Raw genomic sequence first — 16,851 nt, 5'->3', positions numbered from 1 at the left:
CTTGGGTGTAAACAAGGTGCTTCATCACTTCTTCCTTGTCCATATTGTGTACGAGGACACAAGGAGAGTACTCGTGGCTCCACGTCTTCAAAGAAAAGTGTCAAGGGAACTCAGGCAACAGGATCAATGGATGATGATGCAAGGGATTGGTTGTGCTCGGTGTTGAAGTGTCCTATCATGGAGGTCCCCAATCGGTCGACAAAAGATAAAACATGGCATCCCATTATCAATTTTCCACTTACAAATGTACACTTTTGCACTTTGCATGCCTTTATGCGTATATTTGATCGCTTGTTAAAGCTTCATATAGAGTACACTTTCACAATGAAACCACTTTCGAGATCCGTGGAAGCCGTTGGAATAGTTGAAGCAATTCTAAATTCGATTGGATGTCATGGTGGCAATGTTTCTATCATCGGTGAGGTGGAAAATATGCATGAAGTGCCACAAAAAGTATCTATGAATGGTGTGAAAGCACGTAGGTTTTTCAAGAAACCAGAGATGCGAAAGGAGAGGGGTGAGGAGGATGCTCCATGGGAGCTATGGAAAGCGCTTTGCAAATGTACGACCGATCAAGATTCAAACCCCGTGCTTGTAAATCTGCGTAGGCAAGTGTGGCACCACTTGGAGTTAGTGCTTCAAATCATGTGGAAACCCTAAACCACGAGCGAGCAACAAAATTTGTTCAAAGATCACATTTCGAATTTCACTAAAGAATTTGTGCAAGCGTGGGGAGAGAGCAATATCACACACTACATAGTAAGTTACTTTGTTCAGTTCAAATTTTGATTCTATACACAAACATTTATTTGATCTAAGCATTTTTTCTTGATGCAACATATTTTGTATGTGCATGGAGCATTCTTTATGTCAAAATATGGTTCATTAGACATGTGGAGCACTCAAGGAATGGAAAAATCACATTATCGAGCCAAAGGTGTTTACTTTAAAAATACACGTCACGGTGGTGGAACTACGAGATCCAACTACATGAAGGAGATGTTTGATTGGTTCTTTCATTGTTCTTTGGGGAGATGTCATGCCATAGAGCGAGCGCGAAGGTCAAGTCTTGCCAAGGAAGTTAGGAGACAATCTCGACTTATTGCTAAAGAGAAATGGAGAAACTCCACCGGACCCCTTAATCATGCTAGGTGGCATGAAAATCGACATAGAGTGGGCAAACGTTGGTTACCCAACATGTAAAACAAATGATGCTATGCAATGTAATGTTTATGTTTGTAGATGTCTTTGTTGAGTTGCATATAATACTTCTCCATTTATCCATTTTTTGTTTTTTATATTTTGACGATATTAAGAGTTTTTTTAAGTGGCCTGGTCAAGTGTGAAGAGACCTAATTTTTTTAAAATAAAGGGTTTTTAGAGAAGAGGGAGTCTCATTTTCAATCTTTCCCCTTATTACACAATGGCCCGCACAAAGCAAACAGCAAGAAAAGATCAACCTGTTTTTGCTCACCCTCACTCATCCGTCCAAGGTGCTCAAAAACCACCTTGGATACACGAACAAGAGCTCTTAGAAGAGATGGAGAGGGAATGTTCAAGTGAAGAGCAACAAGATGGACAACATTCACGCAAGAAGAAACGGGTAGTGACATCAGACACAGAAACCGAGACAGACAACGAAGCACAAAGCCCACCATGGAGCGGACAGGAGATCCCAATCAATCATCGAGTCCCGGCTGGGAAGACATTGCCACGTGGCTTCAGCGCTCTGCCGTCAGATGAGCCTAGAGGTGATCATGGGCTACTAAATGAAGAGGATTTTGAGGATGTAGAAGACGAGCCAGTTGGAGCGTAGGGTGGAGTTGAAGAGCCAGTCGGAGCACATGGTGGCCTTGAAGATGCGCAAGGTCCTCCGCACAAGCCCTCTCGTAAGAAGAAAAAGTTTTTCAAGGTTCGCCCTCGCAAGGCCCATGTCCTAGATCCTACCATCCCTGAACAACGGGCTCTTGCTGTGAAGTGACGCATTCCAAAGGCATTGCAAGAAATTCGTCACTATCAAAAAACTTCAGACCTTCTCATCTGCAAGGCACCATTCGCACGTTTGGTGAAAGAGATCATGCAAAGTTATCGAATGGCGTTTCAAGTTCAAGGTATCGCCATAGAAGCTCTGCAAGAAGCGGCAGAATATCATCTAATTTCTCTTTTTGAAGACACCAACTTGTGTGCTATTCATGCGAAATGGGTGACAATAATGCCCAAGGATTTAGCTCTTGCGCATCGAATCAGAGGAGAGAGAGATTGAATTTGACTTTTATGCAATTTTGGCAATGTAAAGATATCTTTTTGAAATATAACGAGTCGTGTCTTTTTCAAATATAACGAGTTGTGTACATTTGTGTTTTAAGTGATATAAGTAGAACTAAGTAGAGAGAGAGAGAGAGAGAGAGAGAGAGAGAGAGAGAGAGAGAGAGAGAGAGAGAGAGAGAGAGAGAGAGAGAGAGAGAGAGATGTCGATAGAAGAGATGTCAACCAAGTGTGGTTGATTGAATAACCAAAAAAGAATAATATCATTGTATTCTTATAAACCTAGCCTAAAGAAGGTTTAAAAAAGCTATCTGGGGGCTTGCCGCAGAGGCGCGCGAGAAGGCAGAAGTAACATTTACTTTTTCCTTCTCGCGCGCCTCTGCGGCAGGCCCCCTGACAGCTTTTTTAAACTTTCTTTAGACTAGGTTTGCAAGAATACAATGATATTATGCTTTTTTGGTGTTATTTATATGAAAAAAACTCTTTATTTTGGTTCAAAGAGTTGCACAATCATATCAAAAGAGAGAACCAATCACCTACTGTCTATCGTACCATAAACTCAATACAAAATATGTAAAGTACCAGTTAAAATCAAGTCCCATTCGAAATTTGAAATAGCAAAGTACAAAGATGTGATATATCTCATTACAAATTTGAAAGAGTTAATTACAAGATTTATGCAGCTATTGAGTGCTTGAGCCATCTAAGATATGGCGAGCAATGTTTTCTCGGCGCTCTTGGGCGCAGGGAAGTTGTTTGTGCAGCACATCCCAAGCAATTTGTTCCACATTGCTTAGACATACAGCTTAGCTTAAGGCCACGTTACAAAGCACACGATCACGAATGTGTGTCACAAATGCAGCACTGGCCAGAGATTTATTTACAAGATATATAACTTGGGAGGCTTGAGATATGGTTGACAGACATACGATGCGGCTCATTGCTTTCATCATTGACACCCAAAATTGACCACAAGGAGTGTACTCCTTGTGGATTATCGCAAAGCCGTCTTGGGGGAGCTTGCCAAGGTAATGCGCAAGAGATGACTGCCATCCAAAAGCTTGGCGCCTACCATCTCCTCCCCGACTTGTATGCTCATCCAACTCCACAACATTCTACAAAGAAATCAATAGGTAAATAAGATTTCAGAATGCAACAATGAAAATTAACGTAATCACAAAACAAAAATTAATTAATACCTCTTGTTTTTCGTCGTCTTCATCGTTTATGCCTTTGCTGTCAAGAGAAATAGATGAATTGGGAGCCATAGTGACACTCTCAAGTTCATCTATATGAACAGGCATAGGAGTGCGTTGGGCTTCAAGCAATGTGCGTGTAGCTACAAACTCATCCTTCGACACAGATGAGTGCGGTGCATCTTTCACCGCCACCATTGCCAACTCCACTGTATCTACCACACTCTCTCCAAGGGGTAGGAGGCTTCGATCCAGTGGATTGGAAGAGGGGTCAATGGCAGAGGACTCTACAGTGGCACAGAGGATGGACAGACACTCATCCATGCGGATGTCAAAAGTCTTTTCAAGATCATGTTAAAAAAAAATTCCTCCCCATTTATGACAATTGGGGAGAGGTGTTAAAAAAAAACCTCCAGAGTTAATGTCTCCTCCGACGCATCTGCAGCAGGCTTAAAGGATGCTTCTGCACCCGCATCACCCATGGATTTGGCGGCATCCATGACACCTCTTGGGTAGGTTAGGGCAAGAATATTTCCCTCTTTGCTTGCATCCCAGGGCGCTGTAATGGGCTCCTTTGTGTCCTTCATGACACCCCCAAGGCGCAAATGAGGCAAACTCACCTCAGATCTTTCAGGCTCCTCCACAAGAAGAAACACAAAAGTCGCCAAGCGACTTAGAAACTGGGTGCCGACCTTCTTCTTTTTCAAACGTGAATCTTCAATGTACTGACCTGCCTCACCCGCAATTACACAAAATCGCTGAAGCCGCTGGGTGAAAGGCCGATTGCCTTTGTGTATGTAGCGAAGCAAATCGCATGGAATCCACAATTCCCCTTGTCCGAAAATTGGTACAGCATACTTGTCGATGTAGATTTCAAAAAATTCCAAGATAGGCTGAAAAGATTGGCTGTTTAGGTGAATAGTTGCGTTCACATTAGGGAATTGGGTGAAGAAATTGTGGAGATCGTCACGATCTTGCCACTCGGTTGTTTGTAAAAACGCTTGGAAGCGTTGTAACGCCGTGGCTTCGGGAGGGGTGGAGGAGGATGCCATAATGCTAGCTTCTAAGGTAGGAATGCAAAGAGTGCTAGAGCTCAAATGAGAGTGTGAACAAGCTATGTAGGTGAATTGTGAAAATGGTAGGGTTTAGGAGGCTTTATATAGCGCCCCCCCCCCCCTTCCCCCCAAAAAAATAAAAAATTAATAACAATAATTAAAATATTAAACAATTTTTATAAAGTAACACAAATAACAAGAAGTTATAAAAAACTTTCAAATTAAATTACAATCATTTAACTCTAAAAACACATCACTACGACTTTAAGATAATGTGCATTGCCAAAATTTGATACAACCATCTGCTTGAACTTACAATTGTGATATTATAAGAAATTTAAGCACAAAACATAACTACTCTAATGATAAAATCAGATTCTCTTCCGTCATCCACGCCTTTTCAATTTGAATCGTGCTCTCCATGCGGCTACCAATCTAGCAAAAAAAAAAGAAATAGCATACCCACCTTAGAGCAGGGAATAATCCAAAGAACATAAAGATAACATAATTAAGAGAGAAAAATCATTCACCTTACATCGTCCAATGCAAAATTTTGTATCTTCTCCATGCTCTAAACCCATCATCACTAAGTGCTCCCGCACATTGGCCAATGTCCAATGCTTGTTCACTTGGACGGTCTCAACGGCACCACTCGACAATTTGATTGCAATATCAAATACCTCAATTGTAGCATCGGTGGATTGCAATGGAATCCATTCACCAAGCTTGCACATCCATCTTTCATAGAAGTACCGCATGTAAAGGGTGGAACGCACCTTGATGAAACGGATAGCAATGCCGAAACTTCCAACCTGACACCGAAAGCGATCTTCGTTGTGAAGTCCTTCAAGATACCCCCACTTCTCGCCAAGGATGGATTCCAATGTATCGTAATGTAGATCTTTGTAAACATACATAGTATTTGTATGATGGAAAGGCAAAGATCCAAATATGCTAGCGAAGACATGAGCATGACAACACCATCCAAGCCCAACGGAATGCGAGGCTTTTCCAAATTTTAATGATGCTCTCACATCAGCTACAATCTTGGCTTTCAAAGACATTACAGTGAACACATCTGGCTTTGGCCACTCCATGCTATGCAAGGTTGTAGCCTCCAAAGGTTGTAGCTCTCCGTAGCCTTCCTCATCTGTAGGTACAATGTACTTGTGGGTGTAGAAGAACACCCTTTGTCGTGCAAGGTTTGATGAAGTTGTGTTGGAGAAGAGAATATCCCCAAGACTTGCATGCATGGCCATAAATGTGCCTGAAAGGCACGAGAGCGGTTGCTCCTCCACAAGGCTAGAAGGGAAAACATCTACATAGAAACAAAACAGTCCGTGAGATGTAAAAAGTCCAATTTTTTGTTACCACCAAAACCATTGAAGTGCAAGGGACATACAATTACAAGGAAAATCCCTTGGGTTGGTGATCCCTCGTAGACGCATGTGTCCAAACATGAAGACATGTTGAACGATTGCCACCGTACCCTTGTCTCTTACTTGCTTGAAGCCTATTAGTCTTCCCTTCCAATGGAGATCAACGTTTGTTCTTTCACGAACACGATGGGGACCGATTGCGGAAGGTTTCATGTAGACCCACGCACCTTCTTGAAAAACCTGAGGTTCCCATTGCTGCTTCTCATTCTTCGAGTTGTGGAGAACCATACTTTGAATGATGGGTTTGGGGCGTCTATTTTGACCATTGTTTGCCATGGATGCTTAAGTGGGAGCTTGAAATTGCAATGGAGAGCTTGGGCAAGGAGGAGGGAGACAGAGTTTAGAGAGAGAGTGGGAGCTTAAAGTTGCAATGGAGAGCTTGAGGAAGGAGGAGGGAGATAGAGTTTAGAGAGAGAGTGAGAGCTTAAAGTTGCAATGGAGAGCTTGAGGAAGGAGGAGGGAGACAGAGTTTAGAGAGAGAGTGGGAGCTTAAAGTTGCAATGAAGAGCTTGAGGAAGGAGGAGGGAGATAGAGTTTAGAGAGAGAGTGGGAGCTTAAAGTTGCAATGAAGAGCTTGAGGAAGGAGGAGGGAGACAGAGTTTAGAGAGAGAGTGGGAGCTTAAAGTTGCAATGGAGAGCTTGAAGAAGGAGGAAGGTGTAAGAGTTTAGAGAGAGAGTGAGAGCTTTGTGTTATGGAAAGGGGCTATGGAGGAAGAGAGTCTTGGGAAAAAGGTTCTAGAGTGAGAAAATGACTTTTTGATCATAGGGTAGGTTTGGGGGGAGTTTTGGATGGAATATTTTGATTTTTTTTTTGAAAATTTTGAGATTTAAGGGTTTTTGCAAAAAAGTATCTGTGGACCCACCACTCTCCCCCCCCCCCCCCCCCCCCCCCCCCCCCACTTTTACCTATCCACCTCCCTCTAGTGTACAAAGCAATAAATGAGTGGTCAACCCTATTATTCTCTCTACTTTCTTAGGTTCTAGACTTATATACATTTCTCTCTTCCTATTGGCTAGAGCCTAATTAACCTTAATCCTATATGGGCCCAAGGAGAGTCCACATATTTCCTAATGGATAATGATGAATGGAGAGACCTGAACAACATGTAAAAATGCTTACATTTCAACCATGTGAGGTTGCTTTGTGATCAAAAGGTAGGGATTTCATGTCGCTCTCTTCTTTAGCTCTTATGGCAAGTGCTTGAGATTATGTTATCTTTGTAATTTGTTTAATGAAAATTCAGGCAACCACGTGGCACTAAAAGAGGCTTCGGCCATCTCTTCATCCTACTCTGGATATTGTAGGCTGCTTTTTCTCCTTGGTCGTAACGGAAAGTTCTGCTTGCTTTTGATACTAACACTTGATCGCAACAGCTTATAGGGGGAGTGCTCTCTCTCTCTCTCTCTCCTTCTCTCTCCTCTCTCTCTCTCTCTCGTACATGGACAAGGAGATGAGTTGGTTTCGCCATGAAGAGGAAGTTGTTGCATCTCTGCCCTTCAGCCGGCCTCTACTCTATCATGAGCAATGATGGGGCCCGTGGGGGACGCAAGCTAAGAACCTAGAAGTCCACAAGGTCATCTCTGTGTTTTATGACTCCCCTCAAACACCATTTGCATTTGTCTCTGAGGTGCTCTTGAATGTTCACCTACCCATTCAAGTCCCGAAGCTGAGGGAGAGAGAGAGAGAGCGTACGAGCAGTGTTACACCAAAGAGAGAGAGAGAGAGAGAGAGAGAGAGAGAGAGAGAGAGAGAATGACAAGGGCATGCCCCTCCTGTTCCTCCCATCGCTGCTTATTTACCTATGATCCTCATTGTTGCTATGGGGATCATCATTCCTTTACTGGTTGCTACTACAAATTTGAATTTTTTGCATCATGTCCCGGGGGGCGATGTTGGTGTCGACTAGCAGGGTGGTCCCCTTTTTAATCTTAGATCGAGGACTTTATTTGATGCTCTTACAACAAGCACTCCACCCACCCACACACACACACACACTTGTTTTTGGCCCTCCCACTCAAAACAAGAAGTAGCCAAATATACGTAACATCCAAAGTGTGAGCTTAAATACTACCACATTTCTCACCCATGGGCACGTATCCACCTTCTCTCTTTGTGTGTCCAATTAGTAGCTTTGCACATGGGTCCATTTCGGACCGATTCTGGGTCCATTTCTTTAAGCTCCTTGGGGAAAGGTAAGAGAATATGATGCTTTTATTCTCTTTGACCCTGGTTCTACTCACAATTTCATATCCAGAGAGTTGGCCACCAAGCTAGGCATCCAAGCCTATGAGATGGGAGATTTCCTACCCGCCGATGGTACTTTCAAGGGGCAAGAAGCTTCAGTCACTCCCTTCATTGGGAAATTGAGGCTCCATGTCCAAGTCTATATGGACAAAGAGGACTTCTTTATATCTCCTCTCAAGCACGAGCATGTAATCCTAGGGGCACCATGGTTTGATCGCATGGCTGCCAATGTTAAATTCCTTGAAAGAAAAATCTACTTAGGTTCAGGGAAAAAGATATGTACATAGATGCCGAAGAGTTGGGTAACACCATTGCCATTGTACATACGGAAACTTTCAATAAGTCAATAAAGAGCTCTATTTCCATGTACATGATTTTTGTTAAAGATTCTCAAAATGAACCTAATGCTTTAGCAAAAGAAAACATATATAATCACAAGAAACTAGAGTTATCCAATTTTCTAAAGGGATTTCAAGCTATTTTTATTGACGACATCCCTTGTGAACTACCTCCTAAATGAGTCAATGATGACCATGCAATTGAGCTTCTTCCCATAAGTTCATCGCCTAATAAACCTCCTTATAGAGTTTCTCAAGCTCAACAAGAGGAGATTATGCGGTGAGTGGCATAAAATGGTAACCATCTTTTTGCAACATTTTTCAGCCTACTCAACGTCCTCTTCCTCATATGTGTATATATTTTTCTACGCTATTAAGTTATCTAGAGTAAATTCCCCCTCTTCGTTTAACCTTTGTGGCGACACATACATTGTACTCTTCCCAAAAATGTCACCTTAGTCATATATTTATATTACCACCCTTTTCTTTTTTGCTTTGTAAATAAAAGTAAGCATACAATAACCAACTATCTACCCCCAAACTTTCTTACCTCTTGTGAATTAGTAGTAGAAAAATAATATATCCATCTTCCATCCCATATAGATAAATTACCATGGAAATCAGCTCTCCACTTGTCTTTACGAAAGATTATGGTCCATCTCTACAAGTCTTCTATGCCCCCTACATAGGTGGCCCAATATCTCTTAAGAATATACATATAGTTTTTCTCCTTTCAAAAAGACTCCAATTGTATATTCTTTTCACAAGAAAATAATATTGGGCCCTCCTCTATTTGTTTAAGCATCATAGCATTTTGAAAAAGCATGATTCCCCTTGGATGCATACAAGCAAAGGGCCCATACAAGAAGACTTGGAAGCAAAAGGTTCCCTAGCCTAGTGTGGACCTTCCAAACCAAATTCCTTGGTGCAACAGCGTGAAGAATAGTCCAAATTCATATCAAACATGTTGAGAAGGTCAAATTTGCCTTTTGAAGCATGTCATTCCGAGCTACAGGTAAAAAGTTATGGTCAAAATAGTGTAAATCTGTCAGATTCGCAGCAAAAGGAAACTGTAAATCAAGTAAATCAAGAGGGTGAGATCTTATTTTTCCCCTACTCATCTTCTAGAAGAGCAATGAGTGTTCAAGGTCACTTGCATGTGATGGGACCAACCTAAAGATGCTTTCTAAATGCCAAGACAGACAAGTTGAGATACCCCGCAGGAGCCACCCGTAGGGCCTCATGGTGGGGCCCACCTACATTATGCACCCCTATGGAGCCTTCACGGTCTAAAATGATATTTTTGGTGAATAAATAGTCCCTTTTATGTCCAATATTCAATGAGTGGTCAAAGGACACTTAATTAGGGATAATCACCTACCCTAATTAAGTGTAACATAATCCCACTCCTACACAACTATAAATAGCCCCCCTTGGAGAGACTCAAGGACACACACCTATATTTTCAACTTCATGTTGTTTCTTGATCAATAGTAGAGAAAACCCCAACTCTCCCTCTTTCACATCCTCCCTCCTAACCCTCCTCTTTGGAGGAAGTGCAACTCTATCCTCCACTCTTTCTATTCTACAATCTCTTACTCCATCAACCCAATAAATCATTTGTAGCCCCTCAATAACTTGTAAATACATCATGATATCTCTCATGGTTATGTTAATGATCATTAAATCATCTTCAAAACTTTCAAGTGTCGCAATTCGTGATGGTTAGCCAGCGTCTGTCCTCCCCTTAAAAGGTGTGCGAGAAATCAAGTAAGTGTTCTATTCTCAATTTACCATTGGTTTTTTTCTCCACACTTATTCAATTGGTCTAAAGAAAATTCTCACTCCAACTCTCTTTTGCTTCATTACATATGCATGTGGCTACCTCTCATGGTGATTTTATTTGTCACGGCATTGCATAGATGGAGATGAGCATTCTATGCAAAGTGTGTTAGTTCGATGTAGGTGATTCTCTTGTGTGTTTTTTGAGAGGCAGGTCTTGTGTGCATGATTTTTTGATGAGTCCTTGAGAGAAGAGGAGTTTGGATGTATCATGGGTATTCTTATGGAGAGAAGGTGAATGCTATTTCACAAATTGCATATTTACATTTGATGCACTGCATTGGGTTGCATAATCGTTGATGGTGTCAAGTGTCCAAAGTGTACATAGAGTAAGGGTTCTCAATGTGTGTTGCTTGAGTGGGTGAGTGCAAATGTTATTTTGATTGGTTTCCTTCTCCACTCCCAAAAGAAGGTGGTGCCCCAAGTAGTGTGTGTACCTCTTTACGAACATTTTGTGAGGGTAAGCCCATTGGTTTGGGTTTAGAGGCCCCATTTCAAAAAGCTCACCCTCAGCGGCAAGTGCATGAGCTAGTTGAGAAGGGCATGGTTAGGCCTAGCTCATCTCCATTTTTCTCACCTGTGTTATTAGTGCAAAAGAAAGATGTCACATATCGTATGTGTGTCGACTATAGAGCACTAAATAGGATCACTATCAAAAATAGGTTTCCCATTCCACGGGTAGAAGACCTACTTGATAAGCTACAAGGTTCAACCTACTTCAGGAGGATTGACCTAAAAAGTGGCTACCATCAAATAAGGATAGTTGATCCAGACATTGTAAAGACCGCATTTTGCACTATGTTTGATCTTTATGAATACATTGTCATGCCTTTTAGCTTAACCAATGCACACTCACATTCAACCGCTAGATGGAGATGCTATTCAGGCCTCACCGAACCTTTCTGGAGTGTTCTTTGATGATATTATCATCTACTCTAATTCACTAGACGAACACAAGGAACACCTCTAGGTAATAGTTCAAGTCTTACGAGTGAATAAACTTTATATTAATCGAAAGAAAAGTGAGTTTTTCTTACAAGAGATTCAATGTTTAGGTCACATTATCTCTCAAGATCGCATCCAAATGGATCCATTGAAGCTAGAGGTAATAAAAGGATGGCCTAATCCAAGGAATTTTCATGAACTAAGAAGCTTTATAGGTATGTGTGCATACTATAGACGCTTCATAGAAAAGTTCTCACAAATTGCGGGACCATTACATGACCTAGAAAAGAAAAACATTAGGTATACATGGTCTACCAAGGAGAAAAATGCTTTTAAAAAGCTTATCTCTCAACCTGTGCTTACACTGCTGGATCTCTCAAAACCATTTGAGGTCCAATGTGACGCTTGTGGTGATTGCCTTGGAGCTGTTTTGCTCCAAGAAGGGCACACCATAGCCTATGAAAGTCGAAGGCTCAACCCTATTGAGCAAGCTCTAGGCATATATAAAAAGGAACTCCTTGTAGTTCTACATGCCTTAGACTCGTAGAAGCACTATTTATTGGGGACTCCTTTCATTCTGCAGACGTATCACCAAAGCCTTAAGTATTTCATTTTCATATTCCTCAGATTATTGGCAAGCATAATCAAGTAGCCGATGCACTCTCAAGATGGCCGAGAGTGAATGTGGTTTCCATAGTAACTCACAATGATCTATATTCTACGATAGATGAGTACGCTATTGATCGAGATGTGATTTTAGCTCTTGCACTAGGGAAGAAAGAGGAGCCATTTAATTTATGAGATGGTTATATTCTCTATGGAAATAGACTATGTGTTACTAACTCACTACGTGAGAAAGTAATGTATGAATGTCATGCTCCTCCTTATGCGGGGCATAGAGGGATTCGGTCTACCCTAAAAGGGATTAAAACATATTTCTATTGGCCTGCCATGAAAGCAAACATACAAGAGTATGTATCCAAATGTTTGGTAAGCCAAAAGACGAAGTTTGATAGAGGGAAGCAACCTGGATTGCTTCAACCTTTTCCAATCCCTAACTCACCATAGGAGAGAATATCCATGGATTTTATCTTTGGATTTCCTAAGTCTATCCATGGGATTGCCTAAGTCTATCCATGGCAATATAGGTATATGGAAGATACTAGACAGGTTCAACAAACAAGCTCATTTTATAATTGTCAGAAAGACTATCAAAGCCCATCAAATGGCAACCCTTTTCATACCACAAATATTCAAGTATCATGGCTTGCCGATGTCCATATTGTCGGATAGAGATCCTAGAATGACCAGTAATTTTTGGAAGGGTCTGAGGATTTAGTAACAAGGCTAAACTTCTCTTCGGCCTATCACCCGCAAACGGATGGCCAAAGTGAAATAGCTAACCTAACAATTCTTGATCTACTAGAAGCCTATGTAATGGAAGTAGATCAAAGGTCCCAATGGGAGAAGTATTTACCTTAGTGGAGTATGCCTACAATAATACTGTACATACCTCCACGGGAAAAGCACCCTTTGAGGTAATTGAGGGAAGATAAAAAATCCCCTGCTACTTAAGGTACACGAGAAGATCTTCGCTGCAGATGAGTATAGCCAAGACCTACAAGAATATTTCCAAAAGATTAAGGATGTTATCTCTATCTCACAGCAAAGGCAAAAGGCTGCTACTGATAAGCACAAAAGAGCTCAAGCCTTTAAAGAAAATGATTGGGTCTTGATTAAATTTCCTAAGGCTTGATTAAGGCACACGGCGGGCAAGAATCCTATGGGACACAAAAAGTACGATGCTAAATTAGCAAAAAGGTACTATGGTCCCTTCTAGATTGTTAGACCAATCAATGCGATGGCCTATCAACTCAAGTTGCCCAGTCATTGCTCATACACAATGCATTTCATATGAGGCTACCAAAGCCTTACAAAGGAGAGCCACCTCAAGAACCAACTATTGAAGACCCACCGGAGATAGAGGACCAAGAAGAGGTACTGCAGCCCAAGTCCATTCTCCGACATGAAGACAAGGTAAAGAGAGATGGTACAATTATCTGACGGTATCTTATTAAGTTTAAGAACTATCCTTTTGAAGATTCTAGATGGATGGAAGTCATACAATTGAAGGATAACTTAAAACTTGTCAATGCTTACAATGATTCCCTAGAGTAAGGAAATGTACAAATGTTTAAAATGAACAAAGTTTTTGTCTTATAAGACTCTCTTTTGCTAATGTTAAGTAGTATGCATGCTTAGGATCAAGTTTGTGGAGACGACGTCTCCCAAACACCAAGTAGAGCTTGTCACTCTACTATGGAAGATTGATAGGACTAATGCATAGACATGCTTGCAGCAGTTTAGGATCTCAAGCACCAGATGGATTAGTCATCCATTCTGGAACGATGTTGTAGGGTAACATAGGGACCCTCTACCTGGTAGAAAAAGGACTGATGAATAGGCCTTATCTTCTCTACCCCATAGTCGAGGAAGACTATGATTTCAAGAGAGAGGTAGTGTCATAATAACTAATATCTAATTCTGCTAAATAATTTTCTCATGTTAAATTGATCATTTAATATGGGGAAGTACCATGGGAGAAAAAGCTAGATTATTGTGGTAAGGCTAGTAGACTGATCACAATAGGGATCCAAAGGAGGAAAAATAGGGATCCAAAGGGGGACCATCTGCAGAAGAGCAATGTGCAAGCAATGGGCTTCAAAGATCTAAGGTTCAGCCCATTAAGACTTCCAAAATGCTAAGGTTAAGTCCAATGGTCATTCGTTAGAAAAATTGGATGCTTTGTAGTGTGCAAAAAGTCTTCAAAGACTCCTAAAGAGGAGGGGGCAAGCCCTCTAAGTAGGGGATGAGAGAGAAACACACACGCACACTCTTGCAAGCCCTTTGCACATAGGGAATAGGGGACACAGGTCAGCTCCCTAGCCCATTTTCCCCCAAGGTGCACTCAAATCATATTGGATGGGCATAGAGGTGGACCAATGAGAACTAGTCTAGAGTAAATCTAGTTTATTTTATTTAAAAACCCCTAATAAAAGAACCAATAATAATTAAGCTCTCTATAAGACTATTGGAGAGTCTCCCAAGGGGTCTAATGAGCATTCAACAACTCAATGGCTTGCCTGATTCCTATTGGACAAAAGACAAAGGGATCCAATGAGAGTTTAATTGCATTATTTAATTACCTAAATCTCTCACAAAAGGGGAAAGGGGGACACACATCACAACGATATCACTTATGCTTCTCAATTATGATTGGCTAAGCTTTGTAGGGTCCAATGGGGTGCCATCATGAGTAAATTGAAAGAGGGGTCGACCAAGAGAGAGAGGGGGCTGATTTTGGCAAGGAATTATCACACACACACTCACACAATCTCATGTGTGAAGCAAGAAGACTCTCTCTCTCTCTCTCTCTCTCTCCTTCTCAAGCTTTAATGTAAAGCTCATCATCTACTCCAAGCTTGTGAGAAGGGAGGCCTACACCAATAACTCTTGGCTTTGTAATGAAAATCCAACCAAGAGCCAAGCTTCAATGCATGCTCATCTCCTCTACCATGCTAATTACTAATCTATGCTAAGCTATTATGAGTGATTATGAGAGGAGATATACTTCTTTCTCATAAGACTACTCCTTCTTCTTCTCAATCTACTCTCATACCCTGCTAGCTCTCACCATCTTTGAAGGTGTGTGAGGTCTTGGGTTTGAGACCGTGAGGGAATTGTTGTTGTGGTTTATAAGTGTGTTCATGGTGCTTGAATCTTCCATCTTCATTGCACTATCAAGTCATTGAAGGAACACAAAGTATTGTATTGTAAAATGTCTCCCTTGATGGGGGAAACCTATAATATAAAGCCTTCCTCAACTATTGTCTATAGCTTAATTTCTCTCTCTTTTGAAGTATTGTTCATGCCTATCTACCTAGGTGTTATGCTTTTTGTTGCTCTTTCCATCCAAGCACTCTTGCTATGCTCATTAGGAATCTATTCTAATGAAATTCTCACTATGTTTATGCTATTTTCCGCTACACACAAGTTACTAGGCCATTAAATGTTACATATTATCTTGAAGAGATCGATCTATTCTTTAAGAGAAAAATTCCCGTGTTCAGGGTGAAGGAGTTTTTTATTGTGGGCCAATTGTGTGGACCATTTGGAAGAAGGCCAAACGTAGTAAAAGTTGATAGTATTCAAATAGTTAGAGATTCATGCACTTTAGCTATAGAAGCTCAAAGGTTTTTAGGTGCATGTGTTTTCTATTTCATGTGCCTAGCTCATCTGGCACATGTTGTAGAAGTTTTGTAGAAATTATTGCAAAAAGGGATTTTCTGAGGAAGGAAGAGCAAACAAAATCCATATGGAAGCTAGAAGATTCTTTCAAGGGCTCCTACATTGAGGAAAGTGGACTTAGGTTTGGGAGGCTAATCATTGTGACTGTTGATACTAGCCCCACAGGCATTGGGTGGGCAATTGTACAAGATGATGTGCATGGTAAGAGTAGGCAATAGGCTTTGGTGCAAAGGTTTTAAGTGCTTGACAACAAGCACAACTACATGTAAAGAGGAATATTGGGCTGTTGCAACCACCCTAAAGTGTGATAAAGAGTACATTATAGGTTCTACTGTGATTAAAAAAAGAAATTGCTTACCTTTGCTTGGGTTGAAATCCAATTTCTCTACCCTTGATATTGTTGTGCTATGCTAGATTGTTTATATTAAATATTTAAAATTTGAATTTCATCATATTGTAAGTAAAGATGATCCAATTGTTGACGTGCTATCTACAATCAAGTTTGAGGATGAAGAGGATATGGTTTTGGACAGAAATGATTTATGATTGAAGTTCTCCACTTCCTCACAATTGCATGTAGAATGTGGGGAATTGTTTTATGCACTTTCAGTTTTTAAAGACATGTACAAAGATGAAGGGCTCTTGATTGGTCATTACTTGAGCACAACAAGAAGGATGGAGTAAACATGTATGTAATTGGATTTTAAAAAAATCTTATGTGGGTATTTGTTGTGGGGTGGGTTTTGGTGGAAGCATTGAAAACAAAGAAAATAAACTCCTCAATGAGTGTTATGTACTCAAGTTTATCATGGAGTTCCACAAGTCATTATGAACAGGTCATAGAGATATTTTGATCACTTTTGCAAAGACTAAGGACCGATATTGGTGGAAAAGGTATGTATAAGGATGTGGTAGAATTTGTAGAGACTTGTGGAGTATGTTAAGATTTATTCAAACACTAAACATGGAGATTGCATACATCCTCCTACATACCCATTAGCCATGCACTTCAAATGGGTTTTTGATTTTGTTACCATGCCTACAAGTTTATGGTAGATGAGATACATCATACATTGTGCTTGCCAAGGAGGATTTAACCAATTAGGTTGAGGGGAGAGCTTTGAGGACCAAAGCTACAAGTGATGTATGCAAGTTTTTGTTTGAAGATGCGATATGCATGTATAGATGTATTGACAAGATTACTGTCGATAGTGGTGA

The 16,851-nt window shown here is 40.9% G+C and overlaps 1 protein-coding gene across 1 annotated transcript; it reads right to left on the bottom strand.

The window, feature by feature from the left end:
* Positions 1-4,983: 4,983 nt before the first annotated feature.
* LOC147428475 (uncharacterized) lies at positions 4,984-8,043 on the bottom strand. Its single transcript, XM_086496849.1, has 2 exons — positions 8,040-8,043; positions 4,984-5,834 (listed from the first exon to the last, which is right to left on the bottom strand). The coding sequence occupies exons 1-2, from the start codon at positions 8,041-8,043 to the stop codon at positions 4,984-4,986; spliced, it is 855 nt and encodes a 284-aa protein (XP_086352975.1).
* Between the last annotated feature and the right edge of the window lie 8,808 nt (positions 8,044-16,851).

The sequence above is a fragment of the Adiantum capillus-veneris genome, chromosome 23, assembly GCF_014529385.1.
Source record: "Adiantum capillus-veneris isolate H3 chromosome 23, ASM1452938v2, whole genome shotgun sequence".
NCBI classification, from domain to species: domain Eukaryota; kingdom Viridiplantae; phylum Streptophyta; class Polypodiopsida; order Polypodiales; family Pteridaceae; genus Adiantum; species Adiantum capillus-veneris.
This window is presented reverse-complemented; position numbering and strand designations above follow the sequence as displayed.